Source organism: Torulaspora globosa, chromosome 8 (assembly GCF_014133895.1).
Source record: "Torulaspora globosa chromosome 8, complete sequence".
Classification (NCBI taxonomy): domain Eukaryota; kingdom Fungi; phylum Ascomycota; class Saccharomycetes; order Saccharomycetales; family Saccharomycetaceae; genus Torulaspora; species Torulaspora globosa.
In genome coordinates, this window is record NC_050734.1 from 283,862 (window position 1) to 301,727 (window position 17,866).

The 17,866-nt window shown below is 44.5% G+C and overlaps 9 protein-coding genes and 1 non-coding gene across 10 annotated transcripts; 4 read left to right on the plus strand and 6 right to left on the minus strand.

Moving 5' to 3' along the window:
• Positions 1-65: 65 nt before the first annotated feature.
• On the minus strand, positions 66-3,398 carry SWI1 (Swi1p; the record flags this gene model as incomplete). The annotated part of the gene is made up of 1 exon (XM_037285571.1): positions 66-3,398. The coding sequence occupies one exon, from the start codon at positions 3,396-3,398 to the stop codon at positions 66-68; it is 3,333 nt and encodes a 1,110-aa protein (XP_037141467.1).
• Positions 3,399-3,685: 287 nt separating this feature from the next.
• On the minus strand, positions 3,686-4,786 carry MNN10 (alpha-1,6-mannosyltransferase; the record flags this gene model as incomplete). Its single annotated transcript, XM_037285572.1, has 1 exon — positions 3,686-4,786. The coding sequence occupies one exon, from the start codon at positions 4,784-4,786 to the stop codon at positions 3,686-3,688; it is 1,101 nt and encodes a 366-aa protein (XP_037141468.1).
• A 204-nt stretch (positions 4,787-4,990) lies between these two features.
• Positions 4,991-6,733, minus strand: PEX5 (Pex5p; the record flags this gene model as incomplete). The annotated part of the gene is made up of 1 exon (XM_037285573.1): positions 4,991-6,733. One exon carries the CDS (start codon positions 6,731-6,733, stop codon positions 4,991-4,993), a length of 1,743 nt encoding a protein of 580 aa, XP_037141469.1.
• Positions 6,734-6,972: 239 nt separating this feature from the next.
• PRP28 (mRNA splicing protein PRP28) lies at positions 6,973-8,709 on the plus strand (the record flags this gene model as incomplete). The annotated part of the gene is made up of 1 exon (XM_037285574.1): positions 6,973-8,709. The coding sequence occupies one exon, from the start codon at positions 6,973-6,975 to the stop codon at positions 8,707-8,709; it is 1,737 nt and encodes a 578-aa protein (XP_037141470.1).
• An 11-nt stretch (positions 8,710-8,720) lies between these two features.
• Positions 8,721-10,400, minus strand: AMD2 (putative amidase; the record flags this gene model as incomplete). Its single annotated transcript, XM_037285575.1, has 1 exon — positions 8,721-10,400. The coding sequence occupies one exon, from the start codon at positions 10,398-10,400 to the stop codon at positions 8,721-8,723; it is 1,680 nt and encodes a 559-aa protein (XP_037141471.1).
• Positions 10,401-10,675: 275 nt separating this feature from the next.
• CWC2 (active spliceosome conformation promoter CWC2) lies at positions 10,676-11,671 on the minus strand (the record flags this gene model as incomplete). Its single annotated transcript, XM_037285576.1, has 1 exon — positions 10,676-11,671. One exon carries the CDS (start codon positions 11,669-11,671, stop codon positions 10,676-10,678), a length of 996 nt encoding a protein of 331 aa, XP_037141472.1.
• A 147-nt stretch (positions 11,672-11,818) lies between these two features.
• On the minus strand, positions 11,819-11,904 carry HG536_0Htrna5Y. Its single transcript is given in 2 exon segments — positions 11,819-11,855; positions 11,865-11,904. It is a non-coding gene; the product is annotated as a tRNA-Tyr (tRNA).
• A 1,243-nt stretch (positions 11,905-13,147) lies between these two features.
• Positions 13,148-13,603, plus strand: NHP2 (snoRNA-binding protein NHP2; the record flags this gene model as incomplete). Its single annotated transcript, XM_037285577.1, has 1 exon — positions 13,148-13,603. The coding sequence occupies one exon, from the start codon at positions 13,148-13,150 to the stop codon at positions 13,601-13,603; it is 456 nt and encodes a 151-aa protein (XP_037141473.1).
• Positions 13,604-13,829: 226 nt separating this feature from the next.
• Positions 13,830-15,215, plus strand: SNU56 (Snu56p; the record flags this gene model as incomplete). Its single annotated transcript, XM_037285578.1, has 1 exon — positions 13,830-15,215. The coding sequence occupies one exon, from the start codon at positions 13,830-13,832 to the stop codon at positions 15,213-15,215; it is 1,386 nt and encodes a 461-aa protein (XP_037141474.1).
• A 181-nt stretch (positions 15,216-15,396) lies between these two features.
• Positions 15,397-17,706, plus strand: HG536_0H01760 (uncharacterized protein; the record flags this gene model as incomplete). The annotated part of the gene is made up of 1 exon (XM_037285579.1): positions 15,397-17,706. The coding sequence occupies one exon, from the start codon at positions 15,397-15,399 to the stop codon at positions 17,704-17,706; it is 2,310 nt and encodes a 769-aa protein (XP_037141475.1).
• Between the last annotated feature and the right edge of the window lie 160 nt (positions 17,707-17,866).

Genomic DNA, 17,866 nt, shown 5'->3' on the forward strand with positions numbered 1-17,866 from the left:
GTTTAAATTATCTAACCAAATAACTGCATCTCTGGCCGGTTATCCGACAGCTTAGAAAAACAGAATTAAGCTGGAGATTTCGCTTTGACCAAATGAGATAGGACCCTGTTACGTACTCGGTACAATCTCTCATTCTGCTTCGAAATTTCTGGATCTGTTACAGAATGAGTGCTAAAGGTATAGCTTTGACACTCTGAAGGTAGCAGTCCGGGAATAGAAGCTAATGTTTCACAAACGCCAAAAATTCCCCTGTCTGATTTACCTGCCAGCTCTAAACTTTTTTCAACCATTAGCGAAGTGACTTCGATTGCTTTGGAGCTGATCGATAGGAGTAACCTTCTTAGATGCAGCAGATTCCTATCGGTGCGAAGACCGATATTTGAGAGCACATCGCTGAGCCTTCTCAGGCTTGCTCCTATGTTTTCTTCGGCAGTTAGCCACCTCAAAGGAACATTTTCAAATTTAATGTCACGAACTGGAGCCTCGTTAGTATCCAAGAAGTTGATCAAGGTTAGGAGGCAAGTCAAACTTTGAGCAATAACAGGAGCCTTTTCCTCAATTAAGGAGGGAGTCGTATCAGCCTGCATGAAAGGAATCAGCGACAATAAGAAGGAAACCACATCGTTCAATAGCCTAAAGCTGTCCCCATCACAATATGCGTTGACTAAATGATAAACAATGTCCTTTTGACAATTTCCATCATTTCCATAGCCCTCAGATGGAAATAAAAGAAGCACTTCTTTGAACAGTCGCCTATTGGGATGGTCTAACGAAAGCAATTTTGCAAAAATATCGGCACTAAACCCGCTATAATGTCCCTTATTAATTGGGCGCTCCGCGTAGGTAAGAACATGCGAGTCCTGCTCTGGCATAGTCTTCCTAGGCTCTCCAAAACTCAAAACTAACATCAAAATCAGAAAGCATTCCAGCTGACTATTGATCTCATAAGCATGACATATATTTGTTAAGGTCACAATAGTGTCTTTCTTGAAGTTGAATGCCTTGCGGTGGAAAATAAGCATATTAGGATTCAGGAACAGCATCCAAAGAAGATCTAGATAGAATCTCTTCAGAAAGGTATTCTTTGCCATAAGCTTTGAATTCTTTTCCGAAAATGAGAAGTTTCTAAGAATCATGGATATTGTCGATATCTGGTCGGTAATCGATATATTCTTATCTTCCGCACCTCTTGTGTTCACTTTTGTAAAAACTGTGTCTATCTCATCATTAATGCTTTTGAGTGACTGTAGATATGAGGGTACAGAGAGATCTGAGAATGGTTGTCCTGGGAAGTCTTTAAGCGGTTCCGGAAGAACGTCCCATCCAATCGAATTGTCTTGTGTCTCTGATCGATGGCTATCTCCCCTTGAGTTTGCATTGGCCTCCTCTGCCTTCGGTGTTTGTGCTGGCGTCAAGGCAAAAATAGACGATTGTTGCAAATCTTCACCAGTCAAAGAATCAACAGCAATAACTTTATCATTTTCAGACATATTTTCGGCATGCTGCTTGTATCGATCAAATATTTCATTTATAAGGTCATTTGTCTTTGAGTATGAGGTCAAGCGATCATCTAGGAAAGCGTTTACGTCATACTCCTCGCAATACCCTGCTTTGTAGTTGTATGAATCTGCTGCGATATCGCCCAGGCCTCCTGTATTTATCTCCTCTGTCACTTTAATGAGACTAACATTTTTTGGCGAGGGATTGTCATTGTGATCTGCATGGCGGGCTGAATGATTAGAACCAATATTTCGGGTAAATATATCCCTGAGAAGCTTTATGCCCAAAATACAAATTGCGTCCAATGTTTCGGGATACCTGTCTAAAGGAACCTTAAGTACGGAATCTGCACTGGCAACAAGCAAAGTATTCAGAGCCGTATTAACCTCTCCAAGATCATTGGACTGCAATGACATGGATACCGCATGCAAGTTTACAGTCCCCAATTCAGGCGGAAAGAGGAATATCGGCTTATTTGCTTCAATTTTTTCTCCAATCTGAGAAAGGTAATTCATATCATAGCCGCTTGTCAAATTCATTTGTCTCTGGCTTGGTTTGTAATTTCTTGCGAGCCCTCTTTTATATACTTTGGGCAGCTTAGCCAGTTCCTGTTGATACTGTTGGCGGATCATTTCTTTCTGTCTTTGAAGCTGATGTTCAACAAGGAGTCTCTGCTTTTGCTGTTGCTCCAAGATCGCCTGCTGTTGCTTTCTTAACATCTCTTCCTGTTGCCTTCGTTCCAATTCAAGTTCTTTCTTAGTTTTCTTCTTTTGTCTTGGTTTCCTTGGCTTCTTGGGCTTAGGAGCAATGCTTGGCTTCTGCTGCATGGACTGCTGCATTTGTTGCATTGTCGGCTGCTGCTTGAATGAACTTATATTGGTGGGAGTAGCCGACGAGTTTGGTGTTGAAGCGAGAGCTTGATTGAACGCATTGTTTTCTGGCTTGGAATTCGCTTGTATCTTTCGTATGAGTTCTTGGAAGAACTGCTGAAAGAATATTTTCTTAGCCTGCGATTCCTTGAGGCCTTCGGGAGACGCAAGATACTTTTCATATGGCAGTACGATCCTGTAATAAACCGATGCAAGCTGTTGGGAGTCTTGAATTTGCAGCTTTTGAGAAAGCAGATCCCAACGCTGTGTTCTTGAGACTTGCTCACCGCCTCCCAGTCTCTGGACCAACATGAACAGAATAAACAGATTAACTTTCTTACCATGAATTTCAGGAATAGATTGCAACGGCATATTTCTCCTTTTACAATTCTCAATAAGTGACTTCATAAACAGCTCGTATTGCTTGTTATTCAGCTCAATAGATATCTTCTTCTGGAGTTCAGGACTTAAGTTCTGCAGAACTGAACCACCACGATAGTTGAATGCTTGCTGGTACTGTGGTTGTGGTTGCTGATGCTGCTGTTGCTCTTGCTGTTGCTGTTGCTGCTGTTGTTGTTTGGCTTGCAATGAGGCAATCATCGCTGCTCTTTCGGCGTAAGCCTTACCACTGTTCTCTTGAACAGGAAGAGCACGAGCTGGATCATTGCTGCTTTGGACGATCGGAGAATGCTGGCTGGAGTAGCCCTGCTGATAATTATTGTTATTGAACATAAGTATCTGTTGTGGCGTAGCTGCGCCCACGGCTGGACTGTTTGGATTGTTGTTAGCAACCGGGTTAGCGGAAATGTTAGAGCTGCTCATCGGCGTGAACATCTGCTGTGGTGACATGGATATGTGGTTATTGGACATGTTTTGGCCATTCGAAGTTTCCGAGATAGAGTTTCTTGCCAAGATAGCCTGCGGAGATAAACTTGTAGAGTCGTTATCATGAGTAGACCGTGTGTCGAAATAGTTTACATTGCCATTTTCTGGCTTTGTATCGTCATTTCCCATATTGAAGAAATCCATCTTGAACACTGTGATCCGTTAAGAGAAAAGCGACAACTAAATGAGTAGATGTTGTAATGTCAATTAGACTAACTCTATAACTAGATATCAGCTTCAGCTATGGGCGTTCCTTTCCTCTGCTTCTTATGTTTTCTCCTTCTGCCGTGTGTCAATGCTTGCTTGGCTGTTGATGTTATTAAGCGAGTCATCGGGTCTTGCTAGTTCCTCGTCCTCTAGGTCAAAGAATTAGAAAGTGAGAAAAGAATAAGTATAAAGCTCGTAATTATTTATAATAAATGCATTACTGGCTAGAAGAAGAGTCTGTTATACCATCTGCTGTTTTTCTCCTCCAGTTTTGAAGTGTAAAGTTGCATCTCTCGCCAACAATCTCGCCCAAAATTGCAGCCTGCCATGTTGACGACAAAGTCTCTCTCCTCGCCATTGTAAAAATACCTCTTGTCATTGCTGAACTCGGAACATGCACCGGGCGGGAAAGCATTGATAGACCTGAGGGGCAAGAACCCCACTCTTGACCTGATCCATCCCTCATTAGTGTACAAGGCCTCGAGCACATCCTGTTCTCTGTGTTCCCAGACCATATGCTTTTGTTCATACATGACAGGTTCCCACCACAGCTCTAGGAGTAATCGCGACCAATCTGTATTCTTGATAAAAAACGATCCCAAATTAAAACCACCGCAGTCCTGTGTTATCAATAAATTCAGCTCCTCCGTGTAGTCTATGTAGGGAATATCGGTTTCGATATTCAATGGGTTGAAACTCTCCAGCGTCCTATCTGTCAAGTTGTTCAATCTGTTGAAAATATGCTCCTCTAGCGAGAATTCCGGTTCCATGATCAAAGTATCCATATCCAGCCACCAAAACCACTCTGCCGTTGAAAACTCCCTCATTGCTTGCTTCAAAATGTCCACTTTTTGCCAACCTTCTCGGTACTCATGCGAATATCTCTTGGCCACCGTCAGATCTTTGATGGTTAGTCCATACCCGTGTCTTTTCGCATAAGCCACTTTGTTGTTTATTGAGATCTTCTCAATCGCCCACTCTTGCTCATTCTTCCACTTGAGCACTCCGCCGCCCTCATTGGCTGCTAATATAATGACGATGGAGGGATCTTTTCTCCAACCTCTCCAGCTCAACAGAGACCTTATCCAGGACGTCGATCCGGATGTTTTTCCACCCAACTCCTTCACATCGCTTCGGGAATATCTGTTGAGTAACGATGCTGGGGACCTTTCTAACTGCTTTCCCATGTGCTTCACCCTGTTGTGCTCGAGCAGCGGCGAACTGCTGCCATCATCTCTGATCCAGAATATCAGAAAGCAAATCATCACGACAAAATACACCGGCTTTTTAAACCTAGCATATTTAGTCAGCAAGAACCCACTCATCCTGAATCGCCAGCTACAGCTGCTTACCGGTCTCACAACCTACTCAATGCTGGAGCTTTGTATCTATTACCGATTCTTGAGATGGGCCTCTAAGTTCGAATAGATGTCAATACATGAAAAATCATTACAGACGTATAAAGATGGCTAAAATATGAATACCTAAGGCCTTAAAGAGCATTGGATCTGGGCTTGAGCTTGGGGTGCTTAGAAGTTGAATTCACCACGGAACTGTTCTAAGTCCATTCCCGGTTTTACCTTCTGGAGCAAATCCCGCCTGTCCATCGCAACAAATGCCCTCTTCAACGTTTCTAGTATGTTGTTATTGCCTGCAGCAGCGGTTCCATTCGATGGAGCTCCTTCAACCTCATGCATCTTCAAAGCAGAGAGAAGATACTCTGCAGCTTCTTTGTAGCACCCTATATTTATGGATGAGACGGCCAGGTTGTAACGCGCTCTAACGAAAGAGGGTCGTAGTTGTAATGCCTTGTGATAGGCCTGAATGGCTTCTTCGGATCGGTTTGAGTTGGCTAACGATGCACCTAATCGGTTCCACATCAGCTCATCATTGGGATTTACACTTAGAGCTGCTCTGAAACAATCAATGGTCTTGTCGAATTCGTCGTCCGCGTAGAATAGAAGACCGAGACACAGCTGTACGTCCGGGTCGACACGGGGCAATCTGTTGGCAATTTGCAGGAATTGCTTTCGAATCTTGGCGTTCAATGTGAAACGTTCATCCTCGTCGCTCAGGGTGATGCCCTCGCTGGAGCTCAACAGGTTGGGATATCTTGTCTCTGCCCATCTATTCAACATTGTGAATGCACTCACATCATAGCCCTCATTGATGTAGCTGATCGCCAATGTTTTCATCGCTTCCAAGTTGTTGGGATCAAGTTTCAGACATTCCTCCAGGGCGCATATTCCGTTGATCTCCTTTTCGTTTTGCGTTTGCACTTCACCTAGCTTCAACCACGCGTCCACATGCCCTCGGTCCTCTTGCACTGCAGCTTCAAATGCCAACGCTGCTTCACTCAGTTTGGCACCGTTCTCCATCAGAATGCATCCGATCTCGTACGCGTTTGGGTTATGCAAAAACTCGTTCTTCTCATCGAATTGATACTCCATGTTACCGCTGATTCTCCCACTGATGTACTTTTGATAGTCCGCTTCCCAGGCTGAGCTACCAGTCAGCTCCTCTGGTAGTAGATCCTCCGAGTCCTTCTGCAGGCTGTCCCAAACTTCTTGAAACTCACTCTGATATTGGTCCCCGATAACTATGTCTTCGTCCAGTCCTGGCTCCTTTGCGGCTGCTTCCTGTCCCACAGGCTCTGATTCCTTAAGCTTTAAATTCTCTGCCACTTCCGTCTCCAGTTCTTTGAACTGCTCGTCCCAATCAGCCTTCGTGTTTTCATGCTGCCGTTGTCTCATCATACCAGCTCCAGGCGACGGACGCACCATCATACGGGGCCCAGAGAGCATATGTGTACTATACGGTAATTGCATGCGATGCTGCTGATGTGGCGTTTGTTGGCTGTGTCTTTGATTATGACTCTGCTGCTGGGGGAGTGAACCCCTCGAAGATGAATTCGATTGCTGATAGAACTCCTGAGACCATCCATTCGTTCCGCTTATCAAGGCACCCGTCTCCTCTGGAGAAGGAGAGAAATTATTGCCTCTACTGATGCCCACATTCCGACTGATCGGAGATTGTCCCAACTTCAATCCTGAGCCGCCTGCTACGGCGCCACCGTTTATGAAATTCGTCATGCTGAATTTGCTGACATCCGACATCGCTTTCTCAGAGCTTTTGAACTGCTGAGCTGCTGAACCACCGTCAATACCATAACCCAGGCGGTGAGATCCATGTTGTAAAGATCTATCCTGCTGCGTATGCTTGCTAACTTGTGCTAGCGGGTTATTGCCCACCGAGCAATCTGCCACGTTCATCGTTCAGCTTAACCACGGCACACCAGCTTATTCATTTGATCTAACAGGGGTCTATTAAGCCTTCTTATGCTAATCCTTTAGTTCAAATGGCGGAGTTATTAAGCGTTGGTTACCCGGCTCAACTCACTTGAACTATTAAGCCCGATGAGATGGCTAATGTATGATGAATGTGAAGCTCATCAACCATCTAGACTGTTTACAAGTGTCTACTGCTAAGCTGGAGTGGTTTAATTGGTGGCATGAGTCGCCCTCCTAGTTTGAGCGAGCTCTTACGAAGCAAATCGAAGATCAAGAACAATGATTTACTGAGGCCGAAGTTCTTATCGAAAAGCGAGAGACAGAAGGTGATTAAGCCTTCAATTACTGCCCAGAGCCAACGGAATTCACGTAGCCAACTGGGAATGAGAAAATTGTCTGAATCGAATGAAGAAGAGGGGCCGCAGAATGCGTCCGATCATGTTAAATCCACGGTAGTCAAACGAACAAAGTTTGCCTTCGATTGGAGCGAAGATTCTGACACTCTAGCGGGATATCAACCAATTGTTAACCCGCAGCTTTCGTCATTGCTGCAAAATGAGCAACACAATTCCTCTTTGGAGCTAGCTTATATGGGTAAACCGTGGCGAGAGAAAACCTGGGAAGAGATGACCGATAGAGATTGGAGGATTTTGAAGGAGGAGTTTGAAATTACGACAAAAGGAGGCTCTATTGAAAATCCGCTGCGAAACTGGCATGAGCTGGGCCTTCTAGGAAAAGAATTGGAAAACATTCTAGTCAAAAGACTGGGATACAAAGAACCTACACCTATTCAGAGAATAGCAATACCGAACATTTGTAGAAAGGATAAAAGAGATTTTCTGGGGATAGCTTCCACCGGTTCTGGTAAGACACTCGCGTTTTTGATACCAATTTTGACCAGAATGAATAACTCTCAACCACGACCGATTGCGGTGAAGACACTCGAAGGACCCAAAGCGATTGTTTTAGCGCCCACCCGAGAATTGGCCCAGCAGATTCAACAAGAGGCTAAAAAGATGGTCGACTGTTGGAATGTGCAGCATCCGCAACATTCATATCAAGTTGTTTCCATTGTAGGCGGACATTCTCTCGAAGAAATTACTTTAGGTCTATCTAACGGTACTGACATCTTAGTGGCAACACCAGGAAGGCTGATAGACTCTTTGGAAAGCCACCTTTTTTCCGCGAGGCAAGTGGAGATGCTTGTGCTAGACGAGGCTGATAAAATGATCGATCTGGGTTTTGAAGAGCAGTTAACCAAGATACTTAATATTCTAGAGGCAAGCTCGGAAGTAATAACTAGAAGACAGACAATTATGTTCACCGCTACGATGTCGCCCAGTGTCGAGCGGATCGCCAACGGGTACCTGCATAAACCAGCGTATGCGACGGTGACAGGAACCGAAGCCTCCGTTCCACAAATTCGGCAAATCATCTGCCACATTTCGACCGACGAGCAACGGTTTCAAAAGATTAAGGGCCTGCTCTCTGAATATTCGGCGCCCATAATTGTCTTCATCACTTACAAGAAAACGGCGGATTGGCTTGCCCAAAAGTTTTATCAGGAAACGTCTGTCAAGGTTACGGTATTACACGGTTCTAAGTCCCAGGAGCAAAGAGAGCATTCCCTTCAGCTCCTACGGACCGGAAAGGTACAGGTCTTGATTGCAAGTAACGTGGCGGCTCGAGGTTTGGATATACCGAATGTTTCGCTGGTTTTAAACTTTCAAGTTCCCAAGCAATTTGAAGATTACATTCATAGAATCGGGAGAACTGGGCGTGCAGGTTCAAAAGGAACAGCCGTTTCATTCTTGGGTGATGATGAAAATCCGGAAATTGTAGAGGCAATCTGGAAATATTCTCGAGATAATAATCCCACAAATTCTAACGAATTTGACTATTCATTAAAGACTTTATACAAGCTTGGAAAGAACGAAATGAATGAAATCATTCTATAAATCAGTGCTATCTAAATTTCATTAGATACTTCCTGCGCGTGGTGTCGAATCAACTCTGTAGTAAGCCAGGTTCCGAATTTGCAAACAAGGTCATCATCGTACGTTGGACTCATCGCCTGTAGGGATACCGGGAACCCATCCATATCGCCTGAACTTATCAGCTCGTTCCAATAACGCATGACCATTTCATCCTCAGCGCATTTTGCTTGCGTAGTGTCCATCAAATGATCGATTTTTGAATCTATCGCAGTTATGGGGATGCTCAAGGACGGAAAATTCAACACATTCACAAATAAAACGTATCTCAATGTTGTTTTCAACATATCGCCTGGTCGGAATGGCGTTAGCGTTAATGGAGTTATTATGATATCTGGTCTTTCATCTGCACCAAAGGAGTTGTAATATTTCCGGTAAGCCGTCTTGGCATCATAAGCTCTCTTGTTAAGTTTCCACCAGTGGTTAATTGAGCACGGTAAATGGCATTGTTCCAAAACCATCGGCCTTAAAATGTCGATCATTGGTTCCCCGCTGGCTGCGAATTCCTGCCTTATTTCAACTCCAGCATCTGCGATATCCACTTCCATCGCTATGTCATGAAGCTCTTTGTTAAGCTCAATTGGAGGCTGCCATTTCACTGCTTTAAAGCCAGGGGTTCTCTGAACAATATCTTGGCAAATTTTGAGGGCTCTTATGTCACTTGGAGGAGGTGTAACAACACCATCTCCGAACCAAAATCCAACGGTATAATGTCTGGAAAGTTGATGCTCTTTGAAATCAAAATGATATGGCACGCATTTGACATCTTCTTGCCATGGCTTACAAATATTGACGATAACACTCATAAAATACCTTAAGTCGGTCAGATCTTTAGCAAGCGGCCCAATGACACTGGGTATTAGCTCCCGGCCCTCAAAAGAATTATCCACGCGCAGATACGGAACTCTGCCATGGGTAGGTTTCAAACCATACAAGCCATGATAACTGCTTGGTATTCTGATGCTACCGCCGATATCTGTACCGAGACCCAGCAGGGAACCTCTGCATGCAATCAGTGCTCCTTCACCTCCGGATGATCCGCCAGGCGAAAACATTTGATTGAGGCCATTGAGTGTTGCCCCAAATATGTTTGACACCGTATCCGTGGCCATCATTGAAGAAGGTACCGTTGTCTTGACGTATAGTATAGCTCCCTGATCCCTCAAAAGCTGTACGATGTACGATTCCTCGTCTCTGGTTTTCGGACTAAAAGCCCGACCGAGATAGCCCATAGTCGTGTCAATCCCTTCGACGTTGCACTGGTCTTTTAAGGATACAGGTATACCGTACAGTGGCGGCAATATTTCAGGCCTGTTATCGTCCAATAGCTTCGCGGAATTCAGTGCTTGCTCGAACATTACCTCTGATAAGCAATTTACCACTTGGTGGCACAGCGCTGCCCTATGGCAGAATGCTTCCGTAATCTCTACGCAGGTCAACTCTCGAGTGCTTAGCTTATGCCTTAATATCAAAATTGTCGAATTGGTAATTTCATTCTCGGAGTTCGAACATAATAAATCCAAATTCTCGTTCAATCTTTGCTTCTCGCTTTTTAACTTTTCCAAAGTAATGTCATCTAATAGCCACTGCTTTGAAATTTTTGATCGAAGTTGTGATCTCTTCTTCTCAACTTTCTGCTTCCATGAAGTAGCCATCGCTCGGTCACACACGGGAAGGAACAGCTTCAAAGCAAGGCAGTCCTCCTTTGAACCAATGCATTTTATATTCCTTTTCTATGCTGTCACTTTAATTTAATGCGATCTGGGAAACATGTCTTATCAATTTCAGTATCCCGCGCGCGATGAAGCTATAGTCGTCGAGCTTGAAATGACGATCTGATAAAAACTTGGCATCACTCTCGTCACCTTCTCGACTTGATTCTCACCAGTTAAACTTCGTAGAGGATAAAACATTAGAATGATTGGACCCCTCAGTCTTCCTCAGAAGAAGAGTACTCCATCAAAGATCCAGAGATACTGCTCGTAGGTTTGGCGTTGGATTTACCAGTTTTCAAAGGTTTTATTGCTTTGCGCTTCTTCAATCTTTCTAGAACTCCCTCTGAGAAGATAGAGGAATTAGAGTCATTATCCTCTATGGTTCTTTTTCCTTTCGACATTTTCGCTTGCAGTGGGGCGTCCTTTGATAAATGGCCGGTTAAAAGCTTTACCATCATGTTAACCGATTCCTGCTTCTGAGCTTCTTCTTCCCTTCTTTTGGCCTCTGGATCTGGATCGTCGTTAGCCCACTTACAAAGCAGTCCAGTGCCTTCTTTGCGATCTTCCCATTCCTTATCGCTTGGTAATAACAACGTCTGATTACTCATTGCTTCCTTGGCGAATTCCGCACTCGAAGTGTGCTTAAACTTGACAAATGCACAGTTTTTGTTCTCCACGTATCGTATCCTGTCTATTGCGCCTAAACTGCCAAACATAAATCGTATGCGACCTTCAATTTGAGATGGTTTCAGTTCCTTGTTGTTCAGAGCACCACTCAACCCACCTATGTAAAGAGTCCTATTCATCTTTCTGAATGAACCAACTCCGCCCATGTCCTCTCGATAAGATCCATGCTTCTCTCGTCCAAAACAGTCCAGGACTTCCGTTTTCAGGGCAAGTCTGGCATGGTCGTCATCCTCAGGTATGTGATGCATGTACTGACACCGTCTGCCCATACAGCACATGCCTTTCGCAAAGTACAAGCAAAAGTAGGCTGTTCCATCCTTATCACCTCTTGTTACTCCAGGATGGGTTTTAGGATCTAGTCTGTAAGGAGATACGAACCTTTTCTGTTCATTGGAACCTTGAGACCATTTAATGTACCATATATTGAATACCAGCCCGGTCTGTGATGGGATGGAAGAAGGAAGTTCCGATTCTGGCACCTGAACTTTAGCTGGCTTGTCCTTCCAAGATTTAGCCTTTGACATTATCAACCGAATCTATGGGTGAGCAAATAACAAGTGCCAACGAGGATTCTGCTAAGACCAATTAGACTGGATGCGATGAGCTTTACTGTATGGAATTTCTTAACGCCGCACCAGCTTTATATTGGTAAATATTAAAAAAATAAAAAGTCTCCCGGGGGCGATTCGAACGCCCGATCTCAAGATTCCTTGAACAGTTACAGTCTTGCGCCTTAAACCAACTTGGCTACCGAGAGTCGAAAAAAGGGTTATCAAAGAAAAATACGAACAAACCTATATGCAAAGTCTTTTCTTTCAACTTCCCGAATACATGGCCAAAAGGCGGCGAATGCATCGTTAGAAGTATCGAGAGCAATAGTGCAGTTGAATTTCCACACTACCAAGAGCTTAACTTTTAGAGATTAAAGGACGCTTTGACAGCTATATCGATCCTTCATAAAGTGGACAACCACATGATGGGCTCAATCTTCACAACGACCACGCAAGATCTCATATTTTGCCGAGTTCCTGGAGCCGCCAGCCGTACCTCATTGGCATGCCCAGCGTATGAAGTTCAGAGAACCTTGTGGAAATCCCGCCAGAGTTATTACAGCCAAAATGGTCGATGATTTACTAAACCGGATGTACAACCGCTGTCAAATTTTGAGCTTGGAGAGCTACAGGATTCGTTAGGAAGATTCGGCTAGCGGCTAACGCAAACTTAAAGAAGGCGTGGAAGTCAAATTCATCATGTCGTCGCCGAACCATCCACAAACCGATGGACAACGCAATGGGCGACGCAGACACTAAACAGCTGCCGAACGTGTAACAGCGCCGCACGACCCGTTGGAACACCGCACCGTGAGAATAACTTGGGCAGGTGATAATCTGCGACTTTGAGAAATACACCTGCAAAAACTGGCCACACTATAACAGTTGAGTGCATTTGTCCTCTATTAGGGTCGTAATTGCAAAATAGAGATTCCCCGATGGCGCGTTGCAGTGATTGACTCACCCTTTGAAAGTTTCCTGCTGGTAACGAGCGGATAATATATAGAACCGCATCACGCTCCTGGCCATCCCATCAGCTTCTTGTTCCTGCAGATTTCAGAACACTGGAGCAGTTTGACGCTCTCACAGGAGAGACGCATCTTTTAAACACAGGCTACTCAAGAACCACCAAGAAAGAGATATGGCTACTGTTCCAGCAAAATTCAGTCTGCAATTGGAGCCATCAAGCTTTAGTAAGTCAAACGATAGCTGCCATCCTCGAGGCCTCTGGGGCTCTTGAAAATGTCAATACTGGGCCAAATTTTGAATCTCGTATGTGGTGATATTACGGCCTGAAAAATTTTTAAGCGATGAGCATCTGAAAGGTGAGAATTCGTAGATGTTCAAGTGGTTGATAATCTGGTCGATTAGCTTGGAGATTGACTGTTTGCAGTTCTTGTGACTGCCTTTCAACTTATAAACATTAGAAAGAACCATTGAGCTTATAATATGGCCAAGGAACAAACTAAGGAGTCCAAATCTGAGGACAATTACGATGCAAGAATGCCAGCGGTTTTACCGTTTGCTCAACCCCTAGCCTCCAAGAAACTCAATAAGAAGCTACTTAAAACCGTGAAAAAAGCATCCAAGGCTAAAAATGTTAAGAGAGGCGTGAAGGAAGTAGTCAAGGCTTTGAGAAAGGGCGAAAAGGGCTTGGTCATTATAGCAGGTGACATCTCACCTGCAGATGTGATCTCTCACCTGCCTGTTTTATGTGAGGACAGCTCAGTTCCATATATTTTTGTTCCCTCGAAGCAGGACTTGGGTTCTGCGGGTGCCACCAAGAGACCAACATCAGTGGTTTTCATCGTGCCCGGTAGCAATAAGAAGAAGGAAGGTAAGGCCAAGGAAGACGAATATAAGGAGTCCTTTAACGAGGTGGTAAAAGAAGTTGAAGCTCTATGAGTTTTAAGCGATGTTAAGAGAAAGAACCATCCCTGGCGGTGGGAATTGAGCGCGATTACTTCTCAATACTCATAAATCTGTATCATATGTACCAAAATGCACTTATAGTTTTTCATCTCAAGTCTTTGCTCTATATCTCTTATCTGACGAGGCACAATTGTCCCTAAGCTTCAGGGTTTTCATCTTGTAAACCTGCTATGATAAGTGGCAAGACTGTAGACATCGAATGGCAAAATTGACAATGCCAACTAGGAAGCGACCAACTACTCCACTGGCCAAACCTCAGGCAAAAAAGCTGCGAAGATTCCAAAACGATAAGTGTCGCTCTCAAGATATATGGAAGGAGCTTGATAGAGTAAGAACGTTCAATGATAATGCAGATGCGGTGCTGAAAAACAGCTGTTTGTTCGTTCCCGTGCTGACGAAGAGTGCAATATCACAGTATGCGAATTGCCTTCGTTCTTTGCATGAATACATCGACTCCAAGAAGTTGCAACTGCATAAGATAAAGAGTGATTATGGATTCATAGCTTTGAAACAATTCAGCTTGCTGGATTGTTGTCTAGTGCTTGCAGCTCTACTGGCTTTGAAGAATAAGAGGTGGATTGCAGCTAACTCAAGCGATTACTTCAACATACCGAGCAATGCGTCTCTATCCGGTACCTTTTATCTTCCGGTTGGCTCAATCGGACCAGATGAAATCAAGACTCATTACCCAGTGAGTATCGGTATGTCAAGATATCGCGCTGTAATGGACTTCAAGGAGTTTTACGTTGACGCACCCAGTGGCATTAACCTCGCTCCATTTATGGAAAGCATATCCTTACTGCTTTCTCAAATGAAGTTCAATAACCCAACAAGCGTGGATAGGTTATTCCTCCAGCGATTTAAGGCTGTTCACGAAAATTTAGCTTTAGGCCTACACAACTCGTCTCTTCCCCAGAGTTTGCTTGTCGACATGGCCATAGTGGCTAAAGAAAACACTCCCCTTTTAAAGACATCGATAGACAAACTTGAGTCATACGCTCAGGATCTGATTCTTTACAATAATCAGACGGCTCCCTCTGACGACTCGTCTTCAAGAGAAGGAAGCTACCAGGCCGTTGAGGAAGCTGCTGAAGCCGCAAAAAGAGTGCCGAGTAGGCAGCAGACAACGCCGTCTGATCGAGCCTCCATGCCGACCGAACGGCCAAGTGGTCAACAAGCATCCGCCAATTTCGGTGCCAGGTTTTCGCCCAATAGCAGCTTTATGACTCAGCAGCAAATCAAAGAGCACTGCATCGCAACCGTAGAAGCATCCAGGGACATTATGAAGACCAAATCACCGTATCAGATATTCAGGTTATATGTTAAGTGCCCTCGCCAGCACTACGTTGACGTCATCTATCAAAACCTGAACGATCTACGATCACAGACAAATTGCAATATAGTCGTCCTGAATCTCAATAATTTACACGAGTCCGACTCATGGTTTGACTCTTTGGACGTAAGTCCCTACACGAAGTCTGTTCAGCGACCGCATCCAAGCACTGTGCGAGTCGTAAGTGTCGGTGGTATTGGCGAGCATATCACCAAAGCACTAGATTTAATTCACAAGGTGTTAAGCTCATGAATGTCTGGCTTTTTGTATTTATTCATAAAGGATCTATATATATATATATTATGTGTCATTATAATGTGACGCGAGGTAACAAAGTTACCAGATTCTCATGATTATTGTAGTTATTATCTGACAGAAAGCTTCCTAAGACTTGAGATAGATATACTCGCAAGGCAAGAACCCATGAATTGCAATGGGGAGCGATCGTGATGTGAAGCCAGAACGCAGAAGGTCTTTTTTCCTCTTTGGCAGCGTGAACTTGGGAAAATCAGACTCATCAGTCAAGTCATCTCATGCAAAGCAATATCATTCCTCAGTATCGAAGCATGTTGCGGCGAAGGGTCCGCTGGATAAGAAGCCTTTGAATAGCAAGAATCCATTTGCAGACAGCTCCTCAATTGCTCATGCCAAGGTTACATCGGAACGAAACACGGCATCTGTCACCAAGCATTCATCGAATGTAGATCCTGACTCTCGAGAGCAATCAAACAAAAATGCTCTCCCTAGTGGCACTAGTTCCGTCCCGGTTTCGAATGCAAGGTTGAGGGCTAGAAGGCCCCCGCCACCCATAGATATGGAGTCGATTAGAATTCTTACTCAGACAGCCTGCCAGGAAAATACGGGTAAGAACCTGAATCAAACAAGCTCTGCGGAGGAGACCTTGAAATCGGCCTCCCATTCCCCTGCGAAGACTCCGGTGCCAATCCAGATAACTGCGAACCAGCATAGACGACAAAGGTCAGAAGCTGAAAAATTAGTGGACGATTTAGATGAGTATATCAAGCAACACGAGGATAGCGGGCTGCTTGGTCCCGAAGCAGACGAATCGAAAAGTTGGTCACAGGACGATGTGGATCAGGCAAGTTCTGAGCATTCGAGTGGCGTACCCTCGGCATGCGTGGAACCGCTCGACATTTCTCTCCACGACAAGAGAATTTCAGCTATGAGCTTCCACGAAGGTCGATCAGAGGTTGAATCTGAACAGGAGGGCGACAGCTTCTCGTTTACGGACTCACTGAATGACAAGTCTGTGAATAGCATCCAGCAAATTGCTTTGAGTGAGGTCGCCGGGGCAGCGCCAGTATCGATGAATTTGCATTACGGCAATCTGAGTGTTAGCTCTAGTAATCACAGCGGGTTGCCCATAAAAGCACCTGTAGCCGATGAAAATGGTTCAACTTCGAGCGATGATGAGTTCCAAGAGGTGGAACAGAAGTTTGCTTCCGGACTTCCGCTTGATGAAACTTCATCTGAGTCAGGAAGCAAGACGCCCAAGAGAGTATTCCGAGTTGTCAACGAAGATCGAGCTCGTTTTTATTTTGACAATGGAGACAACACAACATTCAGTACAAGCGATAATACAACTGCTGACGAAGAAGAAGATAAACAAGGCTATCAGGAAGATAGATCCGAATCAGAGACCATGCCAATGCTGCGACTGGATCCGGGCCCGGAGGTAGATAAATTGCTCACACCAGTCAGTCGAGCCTTAAGCTATTCTAGTTCCCAACACGGAAATGCAGATAAAAGCAAATTGCATCAACAATTGGAAAACACTCTTGAACCAGACAATCAAGCAACCTCCAATGAACTTGACAATATTGGCTTGCTCTTAGAGGCAGGAGCTTTAACTGTTACGTCACAAGAGGATAGTGGTAATATCGGTCATCAGGCAAACACTTCCATAAACCAGACCGCCGACCGCAGTATCCAAAGCCTGAAGAGAGAGGACAGCAATTGCACCGCGTCAACAACTTCTTCCAAACCGGATAAGACTGTACGATTGGTCTCTAGTTACGTTGAAGAACTAAGACTGAAATACTACAGATCGTCAAACTTTCTCGCAGCGCCGCCCAACCTACCAATATCGTTAAAACAGAAAAACAATCTTATTCAGCCTAAGAATATCAAAGTCAGAATTAGGACTAGTTCGAAACAAATTGGGATTAAGCATGGTGGGGCCAAGCAAAAACTACTTAGCTTAGAGACGGCAAATGAGGACTCCATAAACAGCTTTTCGAGCGCCAAGTTCAACAGCGGTACGAATCGAGTCAACGTCGATCATACTAAAGAATTTCACGATTTATTCGCCAAGGAAGGGCTGATGGATCCTTCCAGCAAAGCAAATGAACCGGAATTCCCGAAACACGACGATGATTACTACCTGGAAAATATACCAGGTGACGACGCATACGACAGTGATGATGCCATGGCTCCTTTACGGAAGGGCAGCAGTTCAGTCGCCCGAAACAACACTGCAGTAAGCTATTATACAAAAAATCAAAGGAGGTTCAGAAGTGGGACGCTGGATAACGGGTACGCTCACTTGCAAGATTTACCCACCAACATAACCGTTAAAGATTACGAGGATGAGGAATCACTGAACGCAAATGGTCCCGAAGACTCCATCATCAGCGATGACTCCAGCTCAATAACTCCGGCACTTTCCTACGGGAATAGCCAGGGCTTACATGTGGCGAACCCTGACGCCGATTCAGATTAAATCCAAGACAACTATTGCATTTCTAACCTATATAATACCATCTTTAATACCATATTCTAGTGATCTTAGCTTGTTACCCGCTCTGAAGCGTCCGACGCCAAGATCAAGGCGAGCTGACACTTATCAACAGTCAGTAGTAGCTACAATTCACAAGTCAATT